The sequence below is a fragment of the Manacus candei genome, unplaced genomic scaffold (genome assembly GCF_025592945.1).
Source record: "Manacus candei isolate 608988 ecotype Guabito, Panama unplaced genomic scaffold, ASM2559294v1 h1tg000033l, whole genome shotgun sequence".
Lineage (NCBI taxonomy): Eukaryota > Metazoa > Chordata > Aves > Passeriformes > Pipridae > Manacus > Manacus candei.
In genome coordinates this window covers 7,457,285-7,472,747 of record NW_026138081.1, presented here as the reverse complement: position 1 = coordinate 7,472,747, position 15,463 = coordinate 7,457,285, and the positions used below count along the sequence as shown (strand labels likewise).

At 45.4% G+C, this 15,463-nt stretch overlaps 2 protein-coding genes across 2 annotated transcripts in view; one reads left to right on the top strand and one right to left on the bottom strand.

Moving 5' to 3' along the window:
• CDAN1 (codanin 1) overlaps positions 1-12,977 on the bottom strand; it is a 33,210-nt gene extending 20,233 nt beyond the window's left edge. Inside the window, exons 1-10 of the mRNA XM_051791967.1 lie at positions 12,689-12,977; positions 9,499-10,199; positions 7,738-7,962; positions 4,869-5,062; positions 4,328-4,447; positions 3,550-3,628; positions 3,201-3,321; positions 2,071-2,180; positions 1,280-1,369; positions 116-191 (exon numbers count right to left, since the gene is read on the bottom strand). Coding sequence (XP_051647927.1) covers positions 116-191; positions 1,280-1,369; positions 2,071-2,180; positions 3,201-3,321; positions 3,550-3,628; positions 4,328-4,447; positions 4,869-5,062; positions 7,738-7,962; positions 9,499-10,199; positions 12,689-12,784 — 1,812 coding nt within the window. The 5' untranslated portion in view covers positions 12,785-12,977. The remainder of the gene's footprint in view (positions 1-115; positions 192-1,279; positions 1,370-2,070; positions 2,181-3,200; positions 3,322-3,549; positions 3,629-4,327; positions 4,448-4,868; positions 5,063-7,737; positions 7,963-9,498; positions 10,200-12,688) is intronic.
• Positions 12,978-12,998: 21 nt separating this feature from the next.
• On the top strand, positions 12,999-15,463 carry LOC127472969 (uncharacterized). The gene is made up of 2 exons (XM_051791975.1): positions 12,999-13,580; positions 14,400-15,463. Exons 1-2 carry the CDS (start codon positions 13,133-13,135, stop codon positions 15,056-15,058), a joined length of 1,107 nt encoding a protein of 368 aa, XP_051647935.1. The 5' UTR covers positions 12,999-13,132; the 3' UTR covers positions 15,059-15,463.

The window sequence follows — 15,463 nt, the reverse complement described above, 5'->3', positions numbered from 1 at the left end:
GTTTCAATAGGAAAATCTCAAAGAAACTTGCAAGACACAGTTTGTTTTCTCAGGCTGAGGAAGGATCAAATCAGTTTTGACATACTCAATCGTTAAAAAAACCCAAGTCATTTACCTGGATAAGCTGTTTCTGAAAGAGCCGGGCAAAATGGCTGTGGTTGCAGGTTGCAGACAGGTGAGCCATCATGGCCCTGTGAAGGAAAAGATCATGAAATTCTGACAGGAACTCTGTGGTACAAAAAATAGTGTTCTAATTTCAAACCATACCAAGAGCATAAAATAACTGCTTTTAAGAAAGCAATCTCCAAAGGCCATTGCAAAAAGCAACATCTCTAAAACCAGGTTTCCCAAGCACTGAGCCCCATCTGCTGCTGATATGGAAACCAAAATTCTCCCTGAGCACCTGCAGAGCAAACAACTCTAGAGACAAAAAGAATCTCTTCCTTTCCTGAAATAATGCTGTTACTTGGAAAGAAGAATGAACTCATTCAGCTCCCACTCGTCCCTGCGCAGAAGAGCGAGCTGAGAGTTCACACATTCAGAAGTAAAAACACAGCAATAGCGCTACTTCTGATGCCCCAGGAGATGGAAAATTTCTCAGTTTAGGCCTCAGCCTTGTTCTGCTCCTGTAGTGAAAAGCCACCTACATACATGTAACTTGAGTAGGTTGATGGTTGAAACTAACACAGAAACCCACAAGGCAACTGCTCTCAAAACCATAGTAGTTTCTTTATGTATAATCTATTTTGATAAAGCAATAAATGAATTTAACACTCTTCTTTCTGCAGAAAGAGACACAGTTGTCTTGTTTTCAGAGACAATACACTAGAAGCCCCTGAAATAATTAGAAGAGCCAACAGCTTCTGAACATACAACACAGGTCTCCACACTTTAATGGAGTCAGACATCAGAAACTTGAAATGCACACACAAGTGTGTACAATAACACTGTGTACACAATATATATATTGTATACAATATATATATAGTGTATACAATAACGATGTTCACACCACAATACACTGGTAGCTCTTTCTGTGATTATGAATAGGGAAAGAGCTACATCAATACTGATCAAATTAGGCCCTTGCCACTTACAGCTTGTTTCTTTTAAGATAGCAGCTGATACTTTTAAATATAGAAGCAAGTTTACATGGATAGTATCTTCCAAGCAGCACACCTCCCTACAGATTAGTGCAGAAGACCAGGGAGATCATGGAACTTAGGATGCCAAATCTAGTATGCTGCACCAGCAATTCAGCTACATTAAAGACTCCTACCTGATCTTGTTGCCCAGAACTCTTTCAAAGTCCCAGCCACTTTTCTCGTGGTTATCCTCCCATTCACGCAGAAGTTCATAAAATATGTCCCTGAGAATCAAGATATTTAAGGGAATGAATTCCCACTCTTCAAAATTTGTAGCAACAACAACCAAATATTCAATTGCTTCGAAGTTCCCCGGCAAGAATCTATCTCAGATTAAATAACTCACATCTCTGAGCATTCAGATACCTTTGCAAAACTCATTAGTGTTAGCGGGAATTCAGTGAGTTTCCATTTTCCATGTCTTTGACAAAAAGTGCTTGAGCTTATGCCCAGGCTTTGATGGAATGACCAAAACACCCATTGCCAGACAGACATACCGAAGATTGAGAGGCAAGAAAGAAAAAGCCAGAGGAAATAATATCTATGAGGAGAGAAAAAAGGACCAAGACAACTTGTCATTCTGCCCTCACCCTGTTGCTGCAAGCATGGAGAGAGGCACAGGAAGAATAAAAGCATACCAGATCTATATGCAGAAGCAATCCAGGAGGGTGACACACTGTACTGGCATTAACAGAAGTCTCAATAACTCCTGAAGAATTGGGCTGTTTTTCCCTAAAGACATTAAGCATTTAGATCCTGCACTCAACATGGACAAAAACTTTTTTTCCCTTTTAATTGAAGTGAAAATGTCAAGATTTTTTTTCTACAGCATGAAGCATACATGAGACATTCTTAATATCCTTTGCTCACAATCATGCAAAGATTATACCCTGTGAGTCATACAGTAATAGTAGAAGAAACTTACCTTTGTTTCTTAAATATGTGAAATGCTCTGTCACTGGGAAAGTTAGAGCGATTATCAGTTTCTGGCTGGAAAGAAACAGACTGTACAGAGCACGGCAACAGGAGAGACACCTGTTCAAAATATAAAGGCAGCCATTAGAGTAATGTAAGTCTCTAAAACAATCTGAGACTCAGAAAAGAGCAGGGAAAAGGCATGATGAGGAAACCAAGTATTACTAGCCAAATTGTCCAGAGATTAGGTACTTCCCAATTGCTAACTACTAGTAAACACTAACAGTTTTACAACCTACATTACACTACAGAGGCAGAATCACTCAACATTATGAGAGAAAGCATCTCATCTCTCTAAATCTCTGCTGAACAGGTTGCAACCAGTGTCGGTACTGTGTGGAAAGAATGATGCACTGTCAGTGTCCCTTCAATATTAGGCTTCAGAAAATGCAGGATAATGGCTGGCAATTCCTCTACTGTTACTCTTTCTCCAGCTCAAAAAGCCTATGTCTTCAAGTAACAAGAAACCTTTATTTACAACTTTAAGAACTTTAAAGCTCCGTTATTGAAATGTCCTAGTCTAAGAAAGTACACGGTACTTTCTTTGCAAAGAATAATTTCCATTTTTAAAAGATGCATGAAATGAGATATAAAATGCATTCCTACCATCCAGCTTTAGTTTCCTAACCCAGATAATTACATGAAGAAACCAGTTTACACAATCTGCGTTGTCTCCTCTGAAACTTCATTTGCCTAAAAGGACTCCATATCTATGAAAGAAATCCACTTCTTCAAAACTACCTTCTGATTCTGCATCTAACCAATCATTCTCCTGGGATGCATGTTTATTAGATGAGAATCAAAAGCAAAACTTGACTCTATCAAAGTCTCTGGTTGAGGTCAGGGCCCAGAGCACAATGCAAGGATAGCCAGCAACGATTCAGTGCTAGCAATCACTGGACCCAGCAATTCACTCACCCACTGACAAGAAAAAGAAGTAGCTTTTAGACAGTTGCCAGAGACAACATGACAAGATACTTGAAGTAGAAGTAATGAGATTTAACATCAAAGCCATTGCAAATAAAAGAGGAACAATATAAAGGCTTGAAGAAACATCAGCTGAGGTCTGCCAATTTTTACCTTGGCTGCGCTGCTTTCATAAGCCTGCCTGAGCCTCTTGTGCAAGGTGGGAGAAAAAGATGCAATCCGTTCATTTTCAGCCAAAAGCTTCAGAATCCCCTTTTCTAAATGGGAAATAATTCTGCCAAGAAAACAGGGATAAAACCCAGATAGACAGACATAAACAACAAATGATCAGACCTAAAGAAACGCTTATGCTTATGTTTTATGAGGCTGCCAAGTAAAGAGTTCTAAGCCACAGATATTCAGCGTGAAATCCCACAGGTAAAGCTCTAAAACCCAAGCACACTTGCTTAATCCCACACACAACTGCAGACATAAAAGCAGAGGAAAAAAAAATTCAACTCACTCATATTGATAGTCCAAGACTCGAACAGCAAAATAAACACAGTTGTGCACACTTTGGAAATGCTGTCCCCCTGACACTTCTAAGGGAAAAAAAAAACATGAGACAAAAGCACTTATCACTATTTAAAAACTAAAAGACCAACAAAGCTTTTAAAGAAAGTAGGAACTGCCATATCAAAAAATAGTCTTTCAGATTCCTGTCCAATTTCCAGAAGTTCCCACTCTCAGCCCTGAGAATGAGTAGTAAAACAAAGGTCAGTCAAATTGGGGCATCTGGGGTGGGAGAGTATGTGGTGTGTATCACTCTTTTGGTTTTAATATCCATTTCAAAGTACTAATTGCATCAAGCTTAAGTCTGAATTTGACAAAAAACAAATGCAAGAATTACGCATCTATATGGCTGGATCCTGTTGCACTCATATCCTAATCTTAAGCTAAAGAAACACATAGTAGATCAACAGCACTTTTGAGTTGCAGGGACCAATGCAGAAGCAACTTTAGCAAATCTGTTCTTCTCTTTAAAAGTCAGTGTTAGCAAGCAGCTACAGCAAATCTCACACAGTAGCAGAAAACTAGATTCGAACAGGACCCAACAAGCCCTCTCTATCATACTGCAGAAGCACTTCCCACACATGTGTGATTTTTGTCAGCATCTCGGATGAGTCCCACAGTGGTAATAAAGCATTTTTATGTCATTTAAGACTAACTGTCCAAGCTGCTATATAACACATTATTATTCCATGGAAGTAACATTCTTTCTCCTCAATACTATTGCTTACCTCTGCTACTTTCATTGATTTCAAGGTCACTGTCCCCATCTTCTGCAGTAGAAGTGCCTTTAGACGTCAATAGTTGCAGAACAAAGAACAGCTCCAGAAAAATATTTGGTACCAGGTTTTCTGGAAGAGAGTAAACAAGATGTTAAAGGTGGATTATTCAATACTGTCCTGCTTTAATTCACAAAGGTAAAAAAATAGATTCCTGTACTCTGGTAGTCACCAAAGAACTCCCTCTCCACACACAGCCACAGTGTAAATCAAAACAGGAAAGATGCGTTAGGGATTAGTCTAGTTTCAGATCATATAATTTCGGTCTACTGCAGCTCAGAGTATTGCATCAGGCTCACCTCCTTCCCTGAACTTCTACCTAGTATTCATTTATTTTAATAATTGAGTCGGCTTAGTTTATTTTTCCAGATGTTATTATTTTGTACAATATAACTGTTCCACAACTTCCACTTCTCATCTACCTCCCTCTCACAACACACACGCAAGTTCAAAGCTCAAAGAAAGGTCAGTCTCACATCTTCTGGGTCTTCACCTGCTATACACGATGAATAGAGCTGCGCCAGACACTCCAGCTGCTTCTTGCAGGAAACCTTAGTAGGATTTGCACAGGTGACCAGATGGCTTTCAGCAGGCAGGCTAGCACTGCGAGTGTAGCTAGGCTTAGTCGGAGTACCAGGATCAAAAGACATCCCTGCAGGAGAAGATGCCTGGTGCAGCAATTTGCATCTGAAATTCAAGAGCAGCAACATATCATGTGACTGAAGATGATCCACGGCAGCCATGCAGCCAGAAGAGGTCTTTCTCCTGCACTGTAGCATGAAGGAAATCCTGCAATAACTAGCCATGTCATTTACACTGTCTAATGTAGCTTCTAGCTAATAGTAATTTAAGTCATCTTTCTCTTTGTGAGAAAAGATCTCGGGGTTAGCAACCAAGACTGAAAAGAATCACATTCAAATTCCAGCTCTGTTAAAATAGTGTGGTGCTTTCACCAAATTAACCAGCTAACCTATGTTACTGCTTCTCATCTGAAATTATATTTGTTAAGGACAGAGAATCTGTTAGAGACCATGTGCTGAAAGTTTTTTTTTGCATGTACAATTTCTGACAGCTAGATTTTACAACACCTATGAAAATAAGGTTCACATCCATATATTCAGATATATTTGTAAGTTAACGACACTGAGAAGACCCAATAGCACTACGTAGACAGGCAATGCAACAACTGATGAAAGCCCATACAGAAGGAACAAACTACTTTAATTGCTGGATTCTAAATCAACAATGATCACTCAGTTAAATACATAGACATTGTAAAAAACTATACCTTGAGATGTCATCCAAAATGTAGCACCGGAGTGGCACGTATAAGACACATGAAAAACAGCAAACAAGCCAGTAACAGCAATATCAAATGACTGTTAAAGATCCCAATGAAACATTTACACTTGGAACATCACACCGTGTCTTACCACACTGTCTCAAAAGTAAAATCTTTAAGTCACTTTAAGGGCTGTGGGGAAAATGGAAACATTTTTACCTGCAGCAAAGGCTTTTTTCTATTGGCCTATTTCTAGGGGAACTGTTGAACAAATTGTTCCCAAAATGGAAACAGAAACATTACTAAATAACAGCTCCCTTGCAACAAACATAAGCACCTAAACTGATCGAACTGAAGAAAATTATTTATTAAGTACTTTGTAAACCCACCAAAGTAAGACTCTAATAATGCAGTTAGACTCTGCTTCACTTCTGCCACAGTGTTGTCATCTACCTCAACACAAAATTCACCTTTTGCCCTTGCTCAAAGTGACCCAGCTGTCTGGAGGCTGTGTTAAGTTTTGTACCTCAATTTATCACCAGTATGGAGGACACAACAGCAGCTCCCAGTTTTCAAGCATGATGATGGGTCAGACAAGATCACCTCCTGTGCAAGATCCAGCCCACCATATCCTGCTATTTCACTCAATTTAGCTTATATAGATTATTGGGACATTTCAGGTAGAATTCAGTGGAATAGGTGCTTCACTTCAGTGCAGAGAGGCAGGTTTGAATCCTGAGCAGTTCTACTACAGGTCCAGTACAAACAGTAATTCATTAGTCTCTACTGGATGTGTTTCAGCCAGTTCTGGACCCACTGAAGTGACCTGCAAGGCTTAGCAGGAAAAGAATTCCACCCATGTGTCCTGAGGAACTTCCCCAAGAACAAAACCTACAAAGAACAGCAACACTTCTGTCAGCAATTACAAACAAGTTTCTCTACTTCTGTGCTTTGCTTTTTTTCTGAAGTATAAATCTTCACAGACTAACAGTGATATCATTTTACAGATGATGAAAGTCACACACTAACTGAACAGCAGAGACAAAATAAGAAGCTAGAATTCACCTCATCTCACAGCAAACAATTTTCAACAGTTACTGCAGTAGTAACTTTGAAACAGAATCTCAAGCTACCCATGTCCTGTTTTCTCTGACTGCAAGCTTCTGCTAGCCTGCCTACCTTAAAAAATCATTAAATCACACTTTCACTACCTTTGCAGCGTTAACTCATTTTCTTCAAACTGATAAGTCTTGGTGTAATTTTCAAACAGAGTCTAATTACACCAGCTCGAACCCACACACTCTGCCTGCACAATCTAAGGACAGCTGCACAGGAGATAGCTACGTATGCAAGCCCATGAAGAAAAAATCTCATGAAAGCAATGAGGACTGACTAAACTTCTGAAGTGAGGGTCATTGTTCCAGAGTCAGCACACCTCTAAAATGACAAACATGAGCTAGCTGCATTAATATGCTAGTCTGATAACAGAGTCACACTTGGTTTTAGGCAAATTATAGTTTAAGGCCACCTATATATGTCTGGGATAATCTTTTGGTCATTTTCACCTTGATATCAGTACCACCTTAAGACAAGGTGTCATGGTTTAGGAATGGTACTTCCCAATTTAGTGCTCTCACTCAGACTCTCCAAACCACTTGCTTGCTCCCTTCCCCTCTCCCCCTCCCCCTGAAGTGGGATGAGAGGAGATCTGGAAGCACAAAAGGTAAAAAACATGGGTTGAGACAAGAACAATTTAGTGGAAACAGCAATGACATGAGAAAATGAACAGTAACAGCAACAATACTACTGACAGAGGGTACAAGAAAGAGCTGAATGATTCACACAGACACCTCCCAACAATAGAGAATACCCGACTGCTCCCTCTACTACACTACACTGACCCAAAAGAGAGCCCTTTCCCAGTCCCCAGAAAATGACATGAGGTGGTACAGAATAACCCCTGGGTCCCAGCCATGTCCCCTCCTGCCTACTGCAAAACTTAACTCTATCCTGGCTAAAACCAGGAAACAAGGGAATTAAGAATCAATACAAGCCTATCACCCTCCTGCTCAGACTGTACCGTTCTTTCTTCAGCATTTCCCTCTCCTCTTGAAGGCTGTTGCTTATCACAGATGTAAGGTTTCCTTCCTGGACAGTGGTAAAGGCCTCAAGGCTTGACCCAGATGACAACCGAGCAGCTGGAGACTGACTAACAGGAGTAGAAGTGAAGCACGTCTTTGGTTTTGAGAGGGGGCGCTCAGCACTTACAGGAGTTGGGTTGATTCGCCTCGATGGTTTGCTTTTGCTGAAAAAATGAGAAGCAATGCCACTAAAAACAAGGTAAACAACAAAAAAATTAGGTCTCGAGAGATACGCACGCAACTCTTGCAGAGAAACCTGATGCTAAAATAAAATGGAGTCAGGATACTGAATTTCTAAACTGTATATATAGTTACTGATTTTATTCTGGTCACTGAATAAGTCATGAAGGTACAGACTGCTAAAAACCGCCTGCTGACCCTGCTGCAAAATTAATTAACAGATAACACAGTGCCACACAATCCTTCTAAACAGTTCTAATTTGAGAGGACAAGATATGCCCCATTTTAGTAAGAAACTGATGGTGAATGAGTTTCTAACATGACCAAGAGAAAAAAAACACCAAAACCAATCAAGGTGCCATTGTCCATCTCTGTCTGTGTAACAGTCCAGGCTCTGAAGTTACAATAGGCCCTTTAAGTTTAAGGAAACTCATCCTTCCTGCATATACTACTTAAGATTTATCTTTCAAGAAGAGGTTCCATAAACTAGTAAAAAGCACTAAAAAACTGGAAATGAGACACAGAAACATAAAGCATTACACTTCTCAAGGTTGTTACATATTAATTGATACAGTGTTTTCAAAATCCATAAAGCATAGACTTCCAAACACTGTGACGTCCTTCCTCCTTCTTTTTCCTAGTTGAGCATAATGTAATTGAGGAAGAGATACTTGCTGTCTATGCTGGAAACACACTTTATCTCCCTTGGCCAAAGAGCCTCATCTAGAGCACCGTCCGGACTCAGCATCTGGATCTGCTGTACAGACTCACACATTAATAATTTTCAGTTGGAATTTTGCATGTCCAACTAGAAAGTCCCACTTTCAGAGACCAATGACTGATATATGGAGTAAACAGGCTGACATGAAAGCCTCGTATTTGCTAAAGAAGATTTTAAAGAGTAGAAGAGAAAGATAAAAGGACTGAGGCAACCACAACACAAACAGCTGCCCAGAAGCTAAACCAAAGTCACCAAGGCGACCAGGGCTTGCTGCAGACCAAGAATACAGTTAGCTATTTTGTCCATGATCACACAGCACAAACAAAGCTGCATACTAACATCTGCTGCCAGAAGCCACAGAATGTCAATCCAAAAGCTTCTTTGATAGCATCAGTAGAGCTGAAGAGCCTTCTAAGACTGCTCTTCCTTAACAACTGCTGTTATGCTAAGTGAGAAATGTGAAGAGCTAAGATAACGCTGAGTTGTTAGAACATGCAAGGACAAAGATGTTCTGGGTTAACATGAGCTGGACCGTGCACCAGTAAGCTGCAGGTAGCATCCCAAGTGAGAGGCTAAAGAGGAGTCTTGGGTGAGTTCAGAGAGTGGAAACCTGGTTACCCATTGAAGCAATATTCCCCTCCCTGCATGGTGACCATAAGAGAGCAGTTCTGACCAAGGAGCCAGGCATTGTGTATTACAGTATCTTCTGCCTCTGGACACGCACAACAGGATGAGTTAGTCAGAAAACAGTAACCTGCAGCACAATCCAAATGAGACAGCGAGGCAGACTTGCTCTTACTTTGTCCAGCCAGAGGCAGCACCCATGGGTGGGAATTCCTCCAAGTTGTTTAGGTTTAGCTGGCTGGGTGGGGATCTGGCAGAATCAAGAGGCACTTCACTCCGCTTCCTTCTCCCTCCACTCCACAATACACTGTCATTCTTTCCATCTTCCTCTTCAGCAAGGGAACGCCCCAGATCCCGAGCTACCTGCCGGCCAGAGGCACCAACTGAGCTGTTTGCTTTCCTTCGGCCTCGTCTCACTGGCAGGGCTTCTGGCGTGGCCGTAAGGAAGCTCCCCAAGCTGGCCTTCTGAGACGACCGCTTCTCCCCGTGGTGAAGCACAGGGCTGTACCCAAAGCTCGGGCTGCTACTGGACACCACGCTTGGGAAATCACCACAAGGGCTAGAGAGGTTTGACCCAGAAAAGGAAGAGGAACTGCCGGATGCTGCAGCAGGAGAAAAGCTGGTATCTGTGGTGCAGGTAGTCACTGAAGTCCTTTGGGAAAAGAGCTGCACTCGGCTGCTGGTTGCATGGCCTGCTCTCCTTTCTGATCCTGTCCTTTGGTTCCCATGGGCCTTGGAATTAGGTGTTTTAGCAGGAGTAGAGGGTCCATTAGTCAGAATCTGGCTGGTCTGCTCCCTTAAAAAATTTAGCAGAAAAGGCACAAAATCTTTCTGAAGCAAACTAAGAGATACCAGCTTGTCATGGATGTGGTTTTCCTACAAGAAAAGAGGACAAAGAATCAATAGAAAAGAAGCCACCTTTTTCATTCTATCCATGTACTTAGATTCATTTAAGTAGTAACTGTGGGATTGCAATACATAATAAAAAACAACATGACTTGGCAAAATAGGTCACTGAAATTCAAGCAACCTTAGCACTGGTCACAGATCTGAAGATCAGCTTCCACACAAGCAATTTTGGCACAAGTTTTCAGATAGAGTCATTCACTTTGGTCTCTGACTGGGAAACAGTGGAACTGTTCCATGGAAACACCAGTAATACTCCCTGAAGCTATGGCCAGGGAGAACTTGGAGCAACTGGCACCCCTAAATTCAACATTTCAAAGACATCAATACTGAAAGCAGCTAATTCTAATAGAAAAATCTAAAATCTGCAACTTCTCTGTCCCTTATTTGTCTATAAATGCCACTTCCTCCCACAGAGGGGTGCTATAACAACTGTTTAAGCACTCGGAGTCCTGCAGTGCCAAATACAAGACCAAAGCTGCTCTTCCATTTCAATTAAATAATTTTCCTCCCTTTAGGCCTCAGGGAGGTCTAAACAGAAACTCTACAACCTTAAGGCAAATGAAGTTTACACTCAAACTTAAACAAAAAACCCACCACTGACTCAACACATTTAAAATCTAAACAGGTAGTGGTGTTCTTACAAGGGTAAATCTAGACAAAAAGAGACTTCATGTTACATGCATAGTTCAAAGTTTTGTAAACTTGGTAAAAATTCTTTCGTTCATAACACTGCACCAGGTTTCTGTCTCCTCTCAATGGGATTCAGCAACATTTGCCACAACAGAAGTTGTTCTCATAGGCAGCAACTTATTCCTTACTAATACTAAAGTCATTGTACACATACTCCAGTTAATTTATATTCACACCTCTACTAGATGAAAAGTCAAAAAAGTAAACGCTATTTCTGAAGGTGGTTTTTTGCATGAAAGGAGGCAGTGAAAGCATGCCTATGACTGGACTCCCAAAATCCTCACTACCTATGCTGAAATTCATATTTGAAAGTGTGAGACCAATTCAGCTTCTTAGAGGAACATGAGATTCCAACACAGGTCAGAGCACAATCCCTGTGAGGTGTCAGAAGACCATCTCCAGTCTGAAACTGCCATGAAAGGTAAAGCAAGATGTAGCCTACCATTTTCTTGTGTGCCCCCGGGTTTAGCATAGAGGCACAAGATAATTAGTCTATACCATGCATAAGGTCAGGTACTTTCTGCAGCTTTTCAGAGCACAACCTGCATTCACTCATCTTTCTCTGTCCAAGTTAACTGAGGTTTGGTTCCTCCATGTTTGGGTAACAGCAAACTGCAACTTCGTACTTGCTGCAAACTTCGTACTTGCTTTCTCATGCTGAAGTAACTGAGCTTCTCCCAGCAGCAAAAGGCAGTGAGCAATTCCCTTGCAAGGGCAAACTTTTTGGCCTCCTCGCCCCTTGCCTACGCAGTGCTAGCTGAGCTGCCAGCATCTCAAACTTCTTAACCTCCACAGACCTGCTTCTGCAAGTCACAGTTGAAGAAATACCACACAGTATAAAGCTGCTAGTCCATTCTTCCCACGCACGTTTAGGATGACAATGATACTCAGCTAACTCATGTGGATGATACCAGTGAGTTTTGATTTTAACACTAGGTAACACGCCATGAGGGGCTCAGGCAGAAAATGCTTTAAAAACAAATTGTATCTCTATGTTATTAGTGAAATATAGGCAGTCCTACTCCATCTCTGGTTACAATGTTTTTATTTCCACAAGAACCCAAATCGTCCAGGCATATCCCATTACAAAACTCGGCCAACAAGCACCCTCTCCCAGCCCCAAGAAAGATTCTCCTCAACATCCCGGCGGGCCAGCCGGGAGGCGCGCTAGCACTTGCATAGAGCCACCGCCAAGCCCTGGCTGCCAAGCACCTCGTCTTTCTCTCACCGCCACCTTCCCCGACAAAGACGCGGGAAGCGTCACCCCGTCCTGTCACCGCGTTTCCTCAGGACACACCAGCGGCGCGGCGCCGCACTGCCGCCCCTCGCCCCCCGCGCTGTGCGCCGGCACCCGGCACGATCCCCCGCTGCTCCCGCCCGGCTGGCGGGCTCAGCCCTGCGGATGTTAGCGGGATTCCCACACCCGCCTGGGAGCTCCCAACGTAGGTCCCGCCGGCGGCCTCGCCTTCCCGCCGCTCTGCCCGGAGCCCGCCCGCGCCGGGGGCGGTGCCGCCGCTGTTGGACGGGAGCTCGGCCCTAGTGCGCGGTGGCAGAACGGCACCGACCGGGGCCTGGGCCGACCCGCGCGGCTTCGTCCCTCACAGCAGCGCGGACTGGACGCCCCCACTGCCGGCGAGCACAAACTCTCCCGCTCGGCCCCGGCCCGCGGCGGCGGAGGGCGCTGGGGGAGTGGCGCGGCGGCGGGCCCGGCCCCGCCGGAGCCGGGGCGCTGCGGGAGGGCGAGCCGACGACCTGCCGCGCGTTACCTCAGCCGGGCGGTGGCCGGGGCCGTGCTGGAGCCACCGCACCACGGCGCTGACCGGCACCTCCTCCTGCAGCAGCAGCTCCAAAACCGCCGCCATTCCCGGCCGCGCTCCCGCCGAGCACGCGCACAACCCTCGCCGGGGGCGGGCCCGGCGTGTCCCCCCTTCCCGCGGGGGCGGTGCCGAGCGGGGATTCCCGCCGGGGAGGCGGGCAGGGGCCGCGCCCCCTCCCCATGTCAACACGCGGGGCACGGGGCGCCTGCGCCGGTCCGTGCGCGTCTTTTCCTCTCATGCGCGGTATTTGCTTCCCCAGCAGGACTCGGGCCCCGGCCTAGCGGCGGTGGCGCGGCGCCCGCGGGCCGGGGCGGAGGGAAGGGCAGCAGCGCCCCCCTCGCGGCTCCGCGCCCGCCCGCCCGCCCGCCAGCCCGCCAGCCCCCGCGGCGGAGGATGGCCGAGGACTCGCCCAAGCGGCGCAAGGCGAATTTCAACGAGGCGGAGACGGAGGTGCTGATCGAGCAGGTGCTGAAGCACGAACAGCTGCTGTTCGCGGCGGGACCCGGCCGCGCCTCCCCGGGCCAGAAGAGGAAGGTGTGGGAGCTGATCCGGCACAAGGTGAACCCGGTGGCTGCCTGCCCCCGCGACGTGGAGGACCTGAAGAAGCGCTGGCGGGACCTGAAGCGCCGCGACCGCAGCAAGCTGTGCCGCCTCTCGCAGGGCTGCGGGCCTCCGGGCCCCCCCGCCCTCGGCCTCCTTCTGGCCCCCGAGGAGCTGCCGCCCGCGCCGCCCGCCCGCCGCCAGCGCCGCGGCTATGGCTCCCTGCTGCCCGCCGAGGCCGTGCCCATCGTGGGCGGCATCGACACGCTGGAGCTGCCCGGCGCCGTCGTGGGGGACATGGGTGAGTGCGGGAGCGACCCCCGCGGCACCGCCCCGGACCCTCCGCCCGGCGTCCCGCGCTCTGCGCGGCGGGTCGGCGCTGCCCGCCCGCTGCGTGCGCGCAGGGCGCTGCGGGCACCAGCCGCGCTGGAAAGGTCTGGTTCGGATAGCCACCTTCTGTCCTTGGAAATGCAGAACGTGTATGCGCGCACACTGAACTGTGAGGCTTTGTGCTGTAGGTCATAAAAGTGCACCAAAACAGCACCCAGGAGTAAAAACCCTGTCCTGTAGCGGACGCTGTTCATCGTCGAGCCGTTAGACCTGCCACTGATCTTCACCGTTGCAGTACTTATTCTTGCAAATGCAAAAGCCAAAAAGCCATGGCAGCACACAGTTCTTGCCAGTGCAAAGTGCTGCGAGTACATAAGTTACTACATTGCAGAGACATTGCGTTAGCACGTTGAAATGATCACCTTCAATACCATGGGATTTCTTGCTATCAGTGTTTCATCAATGCTCTTACTGGTTACTTGGTGCACAGTAGAGTGTGCAATGAGCTTGCAATGAACTTTGTCTCTTGGAACCTAAAGTTCAGCTTCTGTGGTAGGGCTGGTAAGGGATCTGTAGTGTGGTTAATTGGTGAATGCATATTTATGGTTTTCTTCCCCCCTATTGAGGTGTATTCTAAAAGCATCAAAGATAACATAGTATGAGTTTGAGAGTCTTGTTTCAAGGACTAATGTTAGTGCTTAGTGGATGAGAACACATTTCACTGACCATCAAGGTTATGAAGTTTCTCACTGGCTCTCCTTTGATTTTCCTCTTCCCCCCTCTCCTCTAGGGTTTAATGGCAATCCTGGCCCATCTCATCAATGCAGTGTTGAGAAGATGAACCTCAAAGAAGAAATAGTAGTGAAGGTGGTAGAGCCAGAAGAAAGCTCTGAGGACATGGTTGTGGTTTCACCTAATCAAGAAGAACTGCCTTTTCTAGGGACATCAAGCAGTAGTTCTTCTGGGAAAGTAAAAGCCAAAACAAAAGGCAGGTCCCCGGCAGACCAAAATGAAATAACTGAAGAGGACCTACTGCAGATTCAGCAGACCCAGATACAGGTGATCCAGTCTGGCTTTGACAGTGTGAACCACAATCTTCGGCTGCTGCAGCAAGGCATGCAGGATCTGAGTAACAGCATCAGCATCATGGCGCATACGCTTGTTGCTATCAAAAACGTCTATGTGAAAAACAACACTGGCCCGACCACACACGCCACTGCCTCTACTCAGACCACAGCTGGGTACCTGAGCCCAGGTTCCCCCCAGATCTCCCCTCCTGAGGACAGAGGTAGAGTGCAGGTGGCTGGAAGCAGCAGCAGAAGCAGCAGCAGCAGCTCCAGCTCCATGACACAAGAACCAGGTCCCTCCGAGTTTTCTAGGCCCTCTGTGAGAACCATTAAGAAAGAACATCCAAATGGCTGCTACTACTTCTGCTTTGCAGATGTGTAAAAACTTGAATATATGTAAAGTGACTGTGGTGTTAGGTGCTGTTGTATGTTCTGCTCCAGCCTGTGACTTTGAAGGAGCAAAGTGGACTTGCCTCCTGTGTTTTTCCCAGTGGGAAACATTTTTGCTATAGGTGGCATTAAAAACTAATTACCAGTCTCCCGTTTGTTAACTCTGTTGCAGTTGGCTAATAATTTTCTTCTGTTTTCTTTATCCTCTTACTCTCTTAAAAAACCAAACATTTGAGTAAGACTTTTGTCTGTATCATCCTTTGTTTCATGTCACCTTTTGAAAAATAAAAGAAAAGGCATGAGAGTGGGGTAGAAAAAGTAACATTATGGTTACTGATCACCAGGAGCTGTCTTACACAAGTTGCTTAGTTCTTTGATTAAACAAACCTCAGCAGTA